Source organism: Mobula hypostoma, chromosome 2 (assembly GCF_963921235.1).
Source record: "Mobula hypostoma chromosome 2, sMobHyp1.1, whole genome shotgun sequence".
NCBI classification, from domain to species: Eukaryota; Metazoa; Chordata; class Chondrichthyes; order Myliobatiformes; family Myliobatidae; genus Mobula; species Mobula hypostoma.
Genome location: NC_086098.1, coordinates 235,123,537 through 235,140,109, shown reverse-complemented (window position 1 = coordinate 235,140,109; position 16,573 = coordinate 235,123,537). Strand labels below are relative to the sequence as shown.

The following is a 16,573-nucleotide window of genomic DNA, read 5'->3' as shown; positions in this document are numbered from 1 at the left end:
GAAGATCAAGTTTAAAGGCAGAATCCAGGATTAATGACAGAACTCTTAGCAGTGTGGAGTAAGAGGGTTCTTGGGGTCCACGTCAGTTGATCACTCAAAGTTGCAGAGCAAGTTGAAGCGTGGTTAGAAACTGCATGGTGTGTTGGGCTTCATTAGCTGGGGGATTGGGTTAAAGAGCTATGAGGTAAAATTGCAGCTGTATAAAACTCTGGTTTAGAAAAAAAAAACCTCTGGTTTGACCATACTTGGAAGATTGTGTTTGGTTGTGGTCACCTCATTATAGGAAGCATGTGCAAACTTTAGAGAGGATGCAAAGGGAATTTACTAGAATGCTGCCTGCATTAGAGAACATGTCCTGTAAGAAAAGGTTGAGTGAGCTAGGACTTTTCTTTTTGGAGAGGAGGAGGATGAGAAGCATAGATGATAATAGGCATCGATAGAGTGGATAGCCAGTGCCTTTTTCCCAGGGTTAAAATGGCTAAAACAAGGAGGAATAATTTTAAGGAGATTGGTGGAAAGTATAGTGGGGGAATATCAGAAGCAGGTATGTGGTGGGTGGAGGGATTAGATTGGGGGGAGGCTATGTGGGGGGGGAGGGATTAGATTGATCTTAAAGTAGGATAAAAGGTTGGCACATCATGGGCTGAAGGGCCTTTACTACACTGTTTTATGTTCAAGAAAATCCAATCAAGTGCCTTGTAGTAATTACTATAGAAAATAGTAATTCAGCCAGCGGCTGGCAGATTTCCATTAGCAGTTGTGTGGATATCTCAGTTGAAAGACCTGGCACGAAGTTTGTTACAATCTTTTCCTTGGTGGAAGCATGCCATTTCTCCATACCTATTAAATCTATCAACAACTTGAGGAAACTTCTTCTAAACTTGAGGAAACAGAAGTGGAATGACCACTTTGTAATTATATAATTTCTTAAACCACAGAAAATGTACTCTTTACACCCTCAAACACAGCTTTTCTCAGATATAACATTGTAAACTGAATGGATTACCACAAATCTTTGTACAAGAATTATTTTCTTGCTTCTATTTTCAAATTCAAGATAAATGAAAAAAAGTCCACTAAACTTTTATTGTTTACATGCATAAAATCTTCCACTATTTTCTCCTCCATAATTGTAATCTGTTCTTTTTCTTTTAGATCCAAAGATCTTTCTCACAATGAAGCCCTTTCAAAGAAGTATAACACTGTCTTTGACCTGGAATCTCAGTGTGACAATGCAGAATTTCAGAAAGCGACAGGGAAGGAAATGTACTAAAAATTAAGTCTATTTTATAACCGAGAATTTAAATCTCTTTTTATTGCCTCTTCCTGACTTTTGAATTAACTACATACAGGCTGTTATTTTTTTTCAGCAGATCCATGATAGCATTTATAATCCATAAAATCCTTGAATCCCTTTTCACTGTGCCTTGTTAAGAGACCATTCCATCATTTTCTACTGTTCATTCAATATCTCATTTTTCTACACCTCTAACATTTGTCTTAACTACTCCCTGTGGGCATGGATTTCTTAACAATTATTGGATAACGTGTTTTTTCCCAGGTTCCCTGTTGGACATATTGGTGATTGTATCCTTGTTCTACTCTCAACTTCAGTGCATTAACTCTATCATATCTGAATCACAGGATCTCTATTAGAAGAACCTTTCTTTAAAAAAAGTACAGCTTGCTCATTATTTCCTGGTTTTGACCAAACTGTTGTGGCAATATTCTAATAAATCTTCCTTTTTGTACCACCTTTATCATTTAGAAATGCATGCATTAAAAAAATGATACAACGTTCCTCCAGAATGATATCACAAGAAACACAGGACAAACCAAGACTAACACTGACAGAACCACATAATTACAACATATAGTTACAACAGTGCAAAGCAATACCATAATTTGATAAAGAGCAGACCGTGGGCACGGTTAAAAAAAAGTCTCAAAGTCCCGATAGACTCATCATCTCACGCAGGCGGTAGAAGGGAGGAAATCTCCCTGCTTCACCAACTTGCTGATGCAGCACCATTGGAAGCACCCGACCACAGCCCGGCACGTAATTGTCGGCACCTAATTAATTAGCATGCTTATTTCGGCTTTTTTCTTAAAGATGTGCTGGATGCGTCCCGAGCACCGCTGGACTGCTGCATTCTTCGCAGATCAGTATCGGTTGGCGGCCCGGAGGGTGGGGGCCACTGCACCACCCAAACTCCGATGACTCAGCCTAACACACCATCATCAGTGTGCTTGCTGTCTTCCCGATTCCCGTAAGTGATACTACACTGTACATACATTATTTCTACTTTATATAGGCTGTGTATTTTTACGTGTTATTTGGTACAATTTGGCAGCTTCACAGCCTAAAGGTTACTGGAGAGCGCTTGCGCCGTGTTTCTGCCAAGAATGCTTGCATGAGATTTTTGCTACAGAGAACAGTTCAGGCAATGATTGTGGAAAAGTATTTCTACTTTATATAGGCTGTGTATTTATCATATCATTCCTGCTTTTACTATATGTTACTGTTATTTTAGGTTTTACGTGTTATTTGGCATAATTTGGTAGGTTATTTTTGGGTCTGCGAATGCTCACAAAATTTTAGACAATAGACAATAGGTGCAGGAGTAGGGGGCCATTTGGCCCTTCGAGCCAGCACTGCCATTCACTGTGATCATGGCTGATCATCCACAATCAGTATCCAGTTCCTGCCTTATCCCCATAACCTTTGATTCCACTATCTTTAAGAGCTCTATCCATCTCTTTCTTGAAAGCATCCAGAGACTTGGCCTCCACAACCTTCTGGGGCAGAGCATTCCATACATCCACCAATCTCTGAGTGAAAAAGCTTTTCCTCAACTCCGTTCTAAATGACCTACCCCTAATTCTTAAACTGTGGCCTCTGGTTCTGGACTCACCCATCAGCAGGACCATGCTTCCTGCCTCCAGCGTGTCCAATCCCTTAATAATCTTATATATTTCAATAAGATTCCCTCTCAGCCTTCTAAATTCCAGAGTATACAAGCCCAGTCCCTCCAATCTTTCAACATATGACAGTCCCGCCATCCCGGGAATTAACCTTGTAACCTACGCTGCACTCCCTCAATAGCAAGAATGTCCTTCCTCAAATTTGGAGATCAAAACTGCACACAGTACTCCAGGTGTGGTCTCACCAGGGCCCTGTACAGCTTCAGAAGGACCTCTTTGCTCTTATACTCAATTCCCCTTGTTTTCCCATATAAATAAATGGCAATTGCTTCTTCACTTTACGACATTCTGGCTTACGAACTGTTTCATAGGAACAGTCTACCTTCGGATGGCGGGGGAAACCTGTAATCAATTGAACATCTCCCTGTGAATGTACTGAGCACAACCACTCTACATAGGTAGGAGATACTCAGGCAGTGCCACTGAAGAGAGAAGTAACATATACTTTTCAGATAAGGGACATTTCAATCGTTCCAAATAAATACATTCGACATCAGATTCCTTCTTCTACAGGCCTTTACCTTTCCCACCCACCTTGCTTCACCTTCTAGCTTGTCCTCCTTCCCCTCCCCCATCTTTTTATTCTGGGATCTTCTCCCTTCCATTCCTGTCCTGATGAAGCGTCTCGACCATTATTCATTTCCATAGATGCAGCCTCCGGTATTTTGTGTGTGTTGATCTATTCTCTTAACTTTCACCATTGACTGTTTTCAGGCACGTCTGGTGGAGGTGTTCCCAAACAGAGAGAAGTGATTCTGTTCAATTGTTCAAATTAAAAAGGAACCTACCTATTTACCTGCTGATTTACATTGGTACCTCATTTTTCCTATAATCCCCTTCATCACTGTCTCTCGACTATTTGAAACTGTGCTGCACTGCAATGAAATTCAATTCAAAGCCTTTGTAAAAGCAGCAGGGAAATCTGGGTGTAGGGGGGAGTGAGATGAACACATCTGACAAAGAATTATCGGTTATACAAACTTATTGCTGAAAATTAGCAGCTGGGGGTGAGCACATTGATCTTTGACATAAAAAAAACAGCATTATAACCAGAGCAACGCAACTGAAAAATTAACAGTCAACTGCAGATGCTGGGAAACTGTAAAAGCAGAAAATGTTTAAAACATTGCGGCCTTTGTGGAAAGAGAAACACAAATAATATTTAAGTTCCTGCTGGTGGGTACTTGACATAAAATGTTACTTCTGCTTTTCTGCCATAGAACCTGCCTGACCTGCTCTCCTCGGTGTTTCTAGCATCTTCCGCTTTTATTACTACTTAAAATTAAAATTAAATACTGAGCCTCAGTGATTTCTGAGATTACCCTGATTAGCAGTTCTACAATGCTTGCATGGCCCTCCGCCGCTGCCATATGTAGTGGTGTCCTGTCAACTTTGGTGCGAGCGTCTCGGCTAACTCCAGCTCTGAGAAGGACTTCTGCTGTGGAGTAATGGCCATATTGTGCAGCAAGGTGAAGAGGAGAGGTGCCGAGCTGGGGAGCAAAGAGAATGATACATCAGTTTCTACTTCAAAGAGATACCCATAGGAGCCCACATCTTAAACAGCTGTCAAGGGAAAGTATCAACGACAATACCTTGCCTTACGAGAATTCTCAAGGTTGAAAAGGTCCATTCTCCCTTCACCTTTCTTTCACCCTGCCTCCTCTTGAAAAATCACCATTATCCCCTGCTCCATTCCAACAATTGTCCATCTTCATGCATCACCCTAAACCGCAACAGGCTGTGTACACACAGTGTATTATCACACTTCCTGTGACCTCTTATGAGATGTGACAGATCCATCGTGTTCCCGATTACTCACAGGAAGGGTGTCCAACAGCAGTTCCCCTCAGACCAAACTGGTTGGAGCAGCAGCTGGACTCATTGAGGAGGATACAAAGGGCAGGAAGTTTTACAGGCAGGCATTTCAGAGATACAGTCATTCCAAAGGTTCTGTTAGATAGATGGGTGATCACTAGGAGAGGCAGGCAGGATTGTCCTGTGTGTGCTCATATCTCAGACAAGTATATCATTTTGGATACTGTTGGGAAGGATCATCACTCAAAGGGAAATAAGGTGCAGCCAGATCACTGGCATCTTGACCTGCTCTGTTGTACAGCAGGGTATTGCAAGGACAACTCAAGTAGTACTGATGGGGAACTCTACAGTCAGGTGCACATACAAGCTGTGGCTGTAAGCAGGATGATGTGGCAGATGAATGTTTGGCTGAGGAACTGGTGCAGGGGACAAGGTTTCAAATTTCTGGATCATTGGGATCTCCTCTGAGTAAGGTATGACCTGTGCAAAAAGCAACACACACACACACGCAATGTTGGAGGAACTCAGCAAGCCAGGCTGCATCAGTTGAGTTTCTCCAGCATTTTGTGTGGCCTGCTGAGTTCCTTCAGCATTTTGTGTGTGTTGTTTGGATTTTCAGCATCTGCACGTTTTCTCTTATTTGTGGTCTGTATAAAAAGGATAGTTTACACTTGACCCAAGGGCAACCAATATCCTTGTGGGCAGGTTTGCTAGAGCTGTGAGGCAGGAGTTGGGAACCGGAGTGATAGGGCAGTTGATATACAATTAGACGCAGTGTGTAGCAAGACTATGAGGAAGGACAGGCAGATAATCAGGCAAAACTGCAGTTAAGGGGATGAGTTAAAGCAGAATATGGGGCCAAAATCAAAAGTGGTGATGGCTACAGGACTGGTGTTATATTTGAATGCACACTGTATACAGAATAAAGTAGATGATTTTGTAGCGAAGTTAGAGACTGTGATGGTATGGGCATCTCCAAGACCTGGCTGAAAGATGATCATATTGGGAGCTTAACATCCAAAGCCAAACATTGTATCAAAAAGAGAAGCAGGTAGGCAGAAGGGGTGGAGTGGCTCTATTGGTAAAAATTGAAATCAAATGCTTAGAAAGATGATTGGAAGATGTAGAGTCCTTTTGGATAAAGTAAAGAAACTGCGTGTAAAAAGACCCTGATGGGAGTTATAGATGGGAGTCAGGATGTGGGCTACAAATTAAAACGGAAGATATAAATACATGTAATAAGGGCAATGTTACGATAGTCATGAGGGATTTCAATATGCAAGTAGATTGAGAAATCCAGTTGCTGCTGGAACCCAAGCGAAGGAATAATGAGATGGATTTTTAGAGCACTTTGTGGTTGAGCTCACTTGGGAAAAGGCAATTTTGGATTGGGTGTTGTGCAATGAACCAGATTCGATTAAGATAAAGGAACACTTAGAAAGTGGTGATCGAATTCATCCTAATGATCAAGAAAATCCAATGGATCAGTATTACAGTGGAGTAAAGGGAATTAGAGGCATGAGAGAAGAGCTGGCCAAAGTTGATTGGAAGGGAACACTAGTAGGGATGACGGCAGGACAGCAATGACCGGTGTTTCTGCGGGAAATTTGGACGAAGCAAGTGAGATACATCCCAAAGATGAAGTAGTACTCTTAAGGGAGGATGAGGTAACTGTGCCTTACAAAGGAAATCAAAGAAAGCACAAAAGCAAAAGAGAGGGCATATAACACAGCAAAAATTAGTTGGAAGTTAGAGGATTGGGGAGCTTTTAAAAACAAAAAGAAGACAACTAAAAAGTTATAAAGAGAGAAAAGACATATGAAGGTGTTAATAATATAGAAGAGGATACAAAGCAGTTTTTCAATATATAATACAAGGAGAAAATTACGCTGGAGGGGTAGTAATGGGGACAAAGAAATGGCAGATGAACTGAACAGGTATTTTGCATCAGTTTTCGCTGTTGAAGACACTAGCAGCATACCAGAAGTTCAAGAGTGCCAGAGAGCAAAAGTGAGTGCGGTTGCTATTACTCGGGAGAAGGTGCTTGAGAAGCTGAAAGGCCTGAAGGTAGATAAGTCACCTGGACCAGATGGACTACACCACAGGTTTCTGAAACAGATAGCTGAAACGATTGTGGAGACTTTAGTACTCAAGAATCACTAGATTCTGGCATGGTTTTGAAGGACTGGAAAATTGCAAATGTCTCTCCACTCTTCAAGAAGGGCAGGAGGAGGAAGAAGAAAGGAAATTATAGGCCAGTTAGTCTGACCTCAGTGGTTAGAAAGACGTTGTAGTCTATTATGCAGGATGAGGTTTTGGGGTACTTGGAAGCACATGATAAAATAGGCCAAAGTCAGAATGGTTTTCTAAAGGGGAAATCTTGCCTGATAAATCTGTTGGAAGTATTTGAGGAAAATAACAAGCAGGATAGACAAAAGAATGTCAGTGGATGTTGTTAATTTGGATTTTGAGAAGGCCTTTGACAAGGCACCACACGAGGCTGCTTAACAAGAGCCTGTGGTATTACTGGAAAGATACTAGCATGCATAGAAGATTGGCTGACTGGCAGGAGGCAACAAGTCAGAATAAAGGGTGCCTTTTCTGGTTGGGTACAGGTGACTAGTGGTGTGCCACAGGGGTCAATATTAAGACTGTTTCTTTTCACGTATGTCAATGATTTTGATGAAGGAACTGATAACTTTGTAGCCAGGTTTGTGGACAATACAGTAGTGTTGAGGAAGCAAGCTGTCTGCAGAAGGACTTAGACAGATTGGGAGAATGGGCAAAATGGCAGATAGAATTTAGTGTAGGTCATACACTTTGGTAGAAGGAATAAAGGTGTGGACTATTTTCTGAATGGAGAGAAAATTAAAAATCAGCAGTGCAAAGTAACTTGGGAATCTTCATGCAGGATTCCCCAAAGGTTGGCTTGCAAGTTGTGTCAGTGGTAAGGAAGAGAAATACAAGGTTAACATTCATGTTGAGGACTAGAATAGAGAAGCAAGGATGTAATGCTGAGGCTTTACAAGGCATTGGTCAGAACTCACAGAGTATTGTGAGCAGTTTTGAGCCCCTTATCTAACAAAGAATGTGCTGGCATAGGAGACAGTCCAGAGAAGGTCCACAAGAATGATCCCAGAAAATGAAAAGGTTAACATATGAGGATTGTTTAATAGCTTTAAGCCTGTACTCGTTGGAGCTTAGAGAATGAGGGGATCACATTGAAGCCTACCGAAGTATACAGAGAGAAGGCAGGAGAATCACATTGAGAGGGATAATAAATCAGCCATAATGGAATGGTGGACCAGAGTTGAAGGGCCAAATGGCCTTATTCTGCTCCTCGGTCTTATGATCTAGGATGGTGTGCTACACACACGGTGCCAGGGTTAATGATGTGTCCTGAGTGACGAATGGTATTCTGAAAGAGGAGGGTGAGCAGCAGAGGTTGTGTTAATAAAACAAAGTGTTAAAAATACAAGGTAGAAAGAGAGATGAGCTCCTGCAAGGAGAGTTTTGGGAGGTGGGGAGAAAGTGGAAAAAAAAAAAGTGGGGTGTACCTCGGGATCACTCTTTGTACTATGTGTTAGCAAAGCAAGAAATAGGAAGCTAGTACAGGTAAATAAGTGGCCAAGGGTCTGGTGCAGGAGAAGGGGCCTAAGGCACATTGGATCATAGGGCTCTCTTCCTGGTCAGCTGGGATCTGTACATGGAGGATAGCAGGGGCACCAAGATCTCAAGGGAAGGTTTGTTGTTGCTATTTGAGGGTTTAAATTATTGTGTTGGGGGGGGGGAATCAGCAAATTGAAGGGGAAGTTGGAAGTTAGAAGTTAGATCTGAAAGGAAGGACCGGCAAGGTCAGGTTAATGAGCAGGATGGGGCTGATGAACTGAAGCGTATTTATTTCAGTGGAAGGAGTATCATGGGCAAGGCTGTCGAACTGTGGGCCTCATTTAGTACATGGAACACTATGTTGTGGCCACTTCAGAGACCTGGTTGAGAGAGTGGTGGGGGCAGTGGCTCAACCTTTCAGGATTCAGATGTTTCAGACGCAAGAGAGGGATGTAAAAGATATGGGGCAGTTGCAATACTAAGCACGAACTACGTCAGAGCTGCACTTAGAGGAACTTCTGGAGGGCTCATCCAGCAAGGCAATGTGGGGAAAGCTCAGGAATAGGAAAGGTGCACTCAGTATGATGGGGTTATACCACAGGCCTCCCAACAGTTAGCAGGAGATAGAGGAACAGATATGTAGGCAGATAATGAAAGGTAAAAGTGATAACATAGTTGCAGTGATATAATTAAGCCATTATCGACTGGGACTCTGTTTGTACCAGAGGCTTAAATGGGGCAAAAATTGTTAAGTATATCCAAAAAGGTTTCTTGACACAGCATATAGAAAATGCAACCTAGAAGGGGCCACATTAGATCTTGTACTGGGAAATGAGCCTGGCCAGGTGATGAGAGTTTCAGTGGGACAGCATTAGATGGGATGAGTTTATTGGGTACAACGAATTTCCTTCTTCGCATGGAGACCTTGGGAACAATGATCATAACTCCATAGATTTTTAGATAGTTGTGGATAAGGATAAGAGTGAACCTTTGTGGTAAGTCCTAAATTGGGGAAAGGCATTGTAACTGCATTTTGCAAGAGCTTGGAGAAGCTGCTTCTGGGCAAATCTCTACCTGATATGTGAGAGTAGCTTAAAGCTGAATGATCCAATTCAAGACCAACATGTTCCCGTGAGGAAGGCAGACTAGGATGGCGAGGTTTAGGCATCTTAGACGACAGAAGATGGAGAAGGAGGCATATACACGGTTTTGAAGAATACCAATGAAGCAAGAGATAACTTTAATGGGGAATCAGTGGTGCTAAGAGGGGCAATGAACTGAGAACGGTGTCTGTCAGTTTTACAATGAGTTGTACTTGGTATCTGTCAGTTTTAACTTTCCACTTATTTGGCATCCTTCCTATTTTCCCCACACTTAACCATACTAAACCACGCGTCCTACAAGGGTTCTTTATCGCTTACAAGTGAGCTCCTTTACCTGTGAAGTGGTGTGTTTTATTACTCCTTTACCCGTGAAGGTGCATGGTTGATTGTTCCTTTACTTGTGAAGGTGTGTGTACAATTGCTAATGAACACTGCTAAAAACAGAACCTTGAACCTTCTTTTACAACAGCTGAGCGTATGCTTGTGAAGGGACGTTGGTAAGAGGACATCAGTGGTGGGTGGTGGGGGGGAATGAGCAGTTGGACCATCAGTGGTGGTGGTGGGGAGACTGTCGCCCTGACATCCTGGTAGAACTGGGATACAAGTTTTGTTGGTGTTGGGTGTAAATCCAGGCACTGGAGCTTTAGCCAGTCAAACCTCACTGATTCACACTGGAGCTCCTTGATGCCAATCAAGTGAAATGCTTGTCAGAGATGTTGAAGGCACTCTCACTCTAGACTGAAATTTAGTTCTCAGGACACTTGGAATAAGGGTGTAATAAAGATCATAAGTTATGGGAGCAGCACAAGGCCATTTTGGCCCAACGAAGCTGCTCCACCATTCGATCATGGCTGATTTATTTTCTCTCAATCCCATTTTCCTGCCCTTTCCATGTAAACTGCACTTACTAAATAATGTCTGGATCCAAGTGACCCTGGAGAAACCCAACACAGGCACTATTGAGCAGATTATTGGAAATGAAGCGCTGTGTATTGATAAGGAGCAGCAAACCATTGTCTTGCTCCATTCCCACATGTGGGGCTAGACGTTTGCTGCCTGCCCATTTTCTTCCTTTGGCCACTACAGAACCCAGCTGTTCAATACCACTCCTAATCCATCCAGTTTATTTCTTATGCCTTTGGTATTTGTGTCCTCCAGCCCATCCAATATACATACCCAATCCGTGGTGAAGGGAGCACCATTTGCCATCAGTGTCCGAACTTCATCATCCTGACCCTTTCGAGCTGCCTCCAACAACCTCTTCCCCAAATCCACCAGGGACATCTGAATGGATAAAAGGGTTAGAAATATCAGCAGGTCAGTCAATATCCAAATACAGGTGTTTTCCCCTTAGGAGATGAAATCCAAGCAGTGAAAGACAAAGAACTGAAACTCAAACACTGCAGTCTTCTGGTTGCTGACATGTGCTTTAGTGAGGGTAAATCATATAACATTGTGTTTTCAATCACATTAACTGAATGCTGAGAACATTTTGGCTGCAATATTCAGGGTTAAATATACTCAAAATTATCAGCTCATCCAGTATCAGTTTAAGTATGAAATAATGTGCCAGAGGCAGGAACAGAGGCACCTGGACAGATACTTGAATGAGCAAAGCCTAGAGGGAATTGAAGTTAATGGAAGCATTGGGGTTGGGATAGAAAGGCATAAGGGTTGGCATAGGGGCCAAATGTCTATGATTCAAGAAAGCAGAGGAACATATTGATGTATTTCAGGAGGGTCCCAGGTTTGACTCAAAATCTATTCCAAGTTTACTTAACTAGTACACCTGTGCAAAACCAGTACAGAACTAGCAGGGATCCCACCACTAAGATTTTAAAGAAAGGGGCTTCCCTTCCTCCACTATCAACTCTGCTCTTAAACGCATCTCCCCCATTTCACGTACATCTGCTCTCACTCCATCCTCCCACCACCCCACTAGGAATAGGGTTCCCCTGGTCCTCACCTACCACCCCACCAGCCTCCGGGTCCAACATATTATTCTCCGTAACTTCTGCCACCTCCAACGGGATCCCACCACTAAGCACATCTTTCCCTCCCCCACTCTCTCTGCATTCCGCAGGGATCACTCCCTACACAACTCCCTTGTCCGTTCGTCCCCCCCATCCCTCCCCACTGATCTCCCTCCTGGCACTTATCCGTGTAAGTGGAACAAGTGCTACACATGCCCTTACACTTCCTCCCTTACCACCATTCAGGGCCCCAAACAGTCCTTCCAGGTGAGGCATCACTTCACCTGTGAGTCGACTGGGGTGATGTACTGCGTCCGGTGCTCCCGATGTGGCCTTTTATATATTGGTGAGACCCGACGCAGACTGGGAGACCGCTTTGCTGAACATCTACGCTCTGTCCGCCAGAGAAAGCAGGATCTCCCAGTGGCCACACATTTTAATTCCACATCCCATTCCCATTCTGACATGTCTATCCACGGCCTCCTCTACTGTAAAGATGAAGCCACACTCAGGTTGGAGGAACAACACCTTATATTCTGTCTGGGTAGCCTCCAACCTGATGGCATGAACATCGACTTCTCTAACTTCCGCTAAGGCCCCACCTCCCCCTCGTACCCCATCTGTTACTCATTTTTATGCACACATTCTTTCTCTCACTCTCCTTTTTCTCCCTCTGTTCCTCTGAATATACCTCTTGCCCATCCTCTGGGTCACCCCCCCCCCCACTTGTCTTTCTTCCCGGACCTCCTGTCCCATGATCCTCTCGTATCCTCTTTTGCCTATCACCTGTCCAGCTCTCGGCTCTATCCCTCCCCCTCCTGTCTTCTCCTATCATTTTGGATCTCCCCCTCCCCCTCCAGCTTTCAAATCCCTTACTCACTCTTTCTTCAGTTAGTCCTGACGAAGGGTCTCGGCCTGAAACGTCGACTGCACCTCTTCCTATAGATGCTGCTTGGCCTGCTGCGTTCACCAGCAACTTTGATGTATGTTACAGAACTAGCAGAGATGGTCGCACAGTGGTATATGGTAGAGAGGGAGTTGCCCTGGCAGCTCTCAACATAGACTCTGGACCCCATGAAGTCTCATGGCTCCAGGTTAAATATGGGCAAGAAAACCTTCTGCTGATTACCACGAACCATCCTCCTTCAGCTGATATATCAGTACTTCTCCATATTGAGCAACACTTGGAGGAGGTATTGATGGTGGCAAGGGCACAGAATATACTCTGGGTGGGGGACTTTGATGTCCATCACCGAGTGGCTCGGTAGTACCATCACAAACCGAGCTGGTTGGGTTCTACTGGACATAGCTAGTAGACTGGGACTACAGCAGGTAGTGAGGGAACCAACATGAGGGAAAAACACACTTGACCTCATTCTCACCAACCTGCCTGCTGTGGAAGCATCTGTCCACAACAGCATTGGTAGAAGTGACCACCTCACAGCATTTATGGAGACTAAATCCCATCTCCACATTGAAGAAACCCTTCACTGCGTTGTGTGGCACTACCACCATGCTAAATGGGATAGTCTTTGAACAGATCTAGCAGCCCAAGACTGGGCAACTATGAGACACTATGGGCCATCAACAGCAGCAGAATTGTACTCAACTACAATCTGTAACCTCTTGGCCCAGCATATCCCCCACCCTAACATTACTACCAGGCCAGGGGATCAACCCTGGTTCAATGAAGAGGGCAGGAGGGCATGCCTAGAACAATACCAGGCATACTTAAATATGAGACATCACCCTGGTGAAACCAAACACCATAAGCAGCAAGAAATGGACAGAGCTAGGTGGTCCCACAACCAATGGATCAGATCTAAGCTCTGTAGTCCTGCCACATTCAACCGTGAATGGTGGTGGACAATCAAACAACTCACTGGATGAGGCATCCGTTAGTCTTGCGAGACCATGGATCTGTGCCTGGAAAGTCTTCACTCTCCAGGGCACAGGCCTAGGCAAGGTTGTATGGAAGACCAGCAGTTGCCCATGCTGCAAGTCTCCCCTCTCCACGACACCAATGTTGTCCAAGGGAGGAGGCTCCACAAATATCCCCATCCTCAATGATAGAGGAGCCCAGCACACCTGTGCAAAAGATAAGGCTGAAAGATTTGCAACAATCTTCAGTCAGAAGTGCCGAGTAGATGATCCAGCTCGGCCTCCCCCAGAAATCCCCAGCATCCCAGATGTCAGAATGCAGTCAATCTGATTCACTTGACATGATATCAAGAAATGGCTGAAAACACTGGATACTGCAAAGGCTATGGGCCCAGACAAAATCCCAGCGATAGTCCTGAAGACTTGTGCTCCAGAACTTGCTACGCCACGAGCCAAGCTGTTCCAGTACAGCTACAACGCCTACCCAGCGATGTGGAAAATTGTCCAGGAATGTCCTACACACAAGAAATAGGACAATTCCAACCCAGTCAATTACCACACTATCAGCCTACTCTCAATCATCAGCACAGTAATGGAAGGGGTCATCAACAGTGCGATCATGCAGCACCTACTCGGCAATAACCTGCTTGTGGATACCCAGTTTGGGTTCCATCAAGGCCACTCAGCTCCTGACCTTATCACCACCTTGGTCCAAAAATGGAACAAAGAGCTAAATACTAGAGGTGAGGTGAGGTGAGAGTGATAGCCCTCGACATCAAGGCAGCACTTGACCGAATATGCCATCAAGGTACCTGAACTAAAATGGAATCAATGGGAATTGGAGGAAAACCCTCTGTTGGTCGGAATCATACCTGACACAAAGGAAGATGGTTGTGGTGGTTGGAGGTCAATCATCTCATCCTCAGGACATCACTGCAGGAGATCCTCAGGGAAGTGTCCTAGGACAACTAGCTTCAGCTGCTTCACCAATGACTTTCCTTCTGTCATAAGGTCAGAAATGGGGATGTTCGCAGGTGACTACATGATGCTCTGCACCGTTTGTGACTCCTCAGATAGTGAAACAGTTCATACCCAAATGCAGCAGGACCTGGACAATATCCAGGCCTGGGTGACAAGTGGCAAGTAATATTCGAGCCATGCAAGTGCCAGGCAATTACCATCTCCAACAAGAGAGGCTCTAACCATCATCCCTTGACATTCAGTGGCATCACCATTACTGAATCCCTGAATATCGACATCCTGGGGGTTACCATTGACAGGAAACTGAATTGGTTTAGCCGTATAAACACCATGGCTACCAGAGCAGGTCAAAGCCTTGGAATCCTGCGGGGTGTAACTTACCTCCCAACTCCCCAGAACCAGTCCAGCATCTACAAAGCTCAGGTCAGCAGGGTAACGGAATACTCACCACTCACCTGGATGAGTACAGCTCCATCAACACTCAAGAAGCTTAACACCATCCAGCACAAGACAACCCACTTGATGGGTATCCCTTCCACAAGCATTCAATCCCTCCACCACCAACGAACAGTTGCAGCAGTGTGTACTATCTACAACACACCAAAGTTCCTAAGGCAGCACCTTCCAGACCCACAACCATTACCATCTAGAAGGACTAGAACGGCAGATACCTGGAAATCCCCCTCCAAGTCACTCATCATCTTGACTTGGAAACATATCACCATTCCTTCATTGTCGCTGGGTCAAAAGCCTCCCTAACAACACCGTGGGTGTACCTACACCTCAGGGACTGCAGCGGTTCAAGGCAGCAGCTCATCACCATCTTCTCAAGGGCTCTAGGGATGGGCAATAAATGCTGGCTTAGCTGGCGATGCCCACATGCCATAAATGAATAACTTCTGAAATTATTTACAGATACAGCACGGTAACAGGCCCTTCCAGCCTAATGAGCCTGTGCCACCCAATTACTGTATACCCATGTGACCAATCAACCTAGTAATTTGTACATCTTTGGATTATGGGAGGAAACAGTGTTTGGGGGGGCGGGAGCGTACAAACTCTTACAAACAGTGTTGGGAACTGAACCCGTGTCGCTAGCGACGTAATGATGTTACGCTGGCCACTACGCCACTCAGCTGCTCATACCATAAGAGTTAATCAATTGTCAATGCTGTTGAATGAAAGACATTTTTACTCTCGCTGGTGAGAAATAAAAGATGACCTGTGCTGTGATGGAGTTTCGTCACCACATGAATTCTGTTCAGTCACTCAATGCATCAAGGCAAGCAACTATAAAAGAGCAAGTTAAGTCAATGTTTCTATCAGTTATAATGTTGGTCAAAAAAAGCTCTCTGATCACCCACTCCAATTCTTGTGTCATCTGCAAACTTACAACTCCCACCTTGCAGCACTTGGCCTTGCTCTTCCGGTACACATTGAAATACCATTTAAATGGAACAAGAGCTTCTGCTTCCACCATTCTCTCTGACACTGTGTTCCACACCTCTCTCTCTCTATCTGGGTGAGATATTTTCCTCACCACTTCCCCCGCCAACCCCAGTAATCCTGTTATCAATTAAATCTGATTACCCTAGTAGTTTGTAAAAGAATACAGCACAGAAATGCGCCAGTCTTTCCCTGGGCAGGAGCATCTAGAACTAGAGGCACAGGTTTAAGATGAAAGGGAAGCTATTTAAAGGAGATCTGAGGAGTAAGTTTTTCATACAGAAGATGGTGGTTATCTGAGATTATTCTCTCAGCAAGTGCATTCCAGATTTCAACCACCCACAATTCTTCCCCACCATCAATGATGTCTCCTTAATGTTGCCATTAGGCAGGAGGTACAGCAACCTGAAGATTCAACAACACTTTCTTCCACACTGCCATCAGGTTCTCGAACTGACATGAAAAGCCTTAACACTACTTCCAACTAGATACTCTTTTCTCTCCCTGTGCTGTTACGTTTACTTTGTTGTGTTTGTAATGTACTTTGCTCCTGCAAAACAACTAACTCTCATGGCATTTACACCCTGTGTATGTATGTTTATGCAAATTTACTTTCACCAAATCCCTTTAACCTCTTACTACTTACGTTAAATCTAGGCCTCTGAATATAAATCTTTCTCACTACATACCTATGCTTTTCAATTTTGTCGAACTCAGTCTTCATCATGACTGTTAAAAAAAATAAGAGACAGTCACTTCAAAGAAAAACTGAATGAGGTG

At 44.1% G+C, this 16,573-nt stretch overlaps 1 protein-coding gene across 4 annotated transcripts in view; it reads right to left on the bottom strand.

Annotated features, from left to right (window-relative positions):
* gabpb2b (GA binding protein transcription factor subunit beta 2b) overlaps positions 1-16,573 on the bottom strand; it is a 48,185-nt gene that overhangs the window by 24,828 nt on the left and 6,784 nt on the right. For all 4 annotated transcript variants that reach the window (XM_063041640.1, XM_063041638.1, XM_063041641.1 and 1 more), the window contains exons 2-3: positions 10,689-10,796; positions 4,308-4,475 (exon numbers count right to left, since the gene is read on the bottom strand). In XM_063041640.1, the coding sequence (XP_062897710.1) occupies positions 4,308-4,475; positions 10,689-10,796 (276 nt within the window). The remainder of the gene's footprint in view (positions 1-4,307; positions 4,476-10,688; positions 10,797-16,573) is intronic.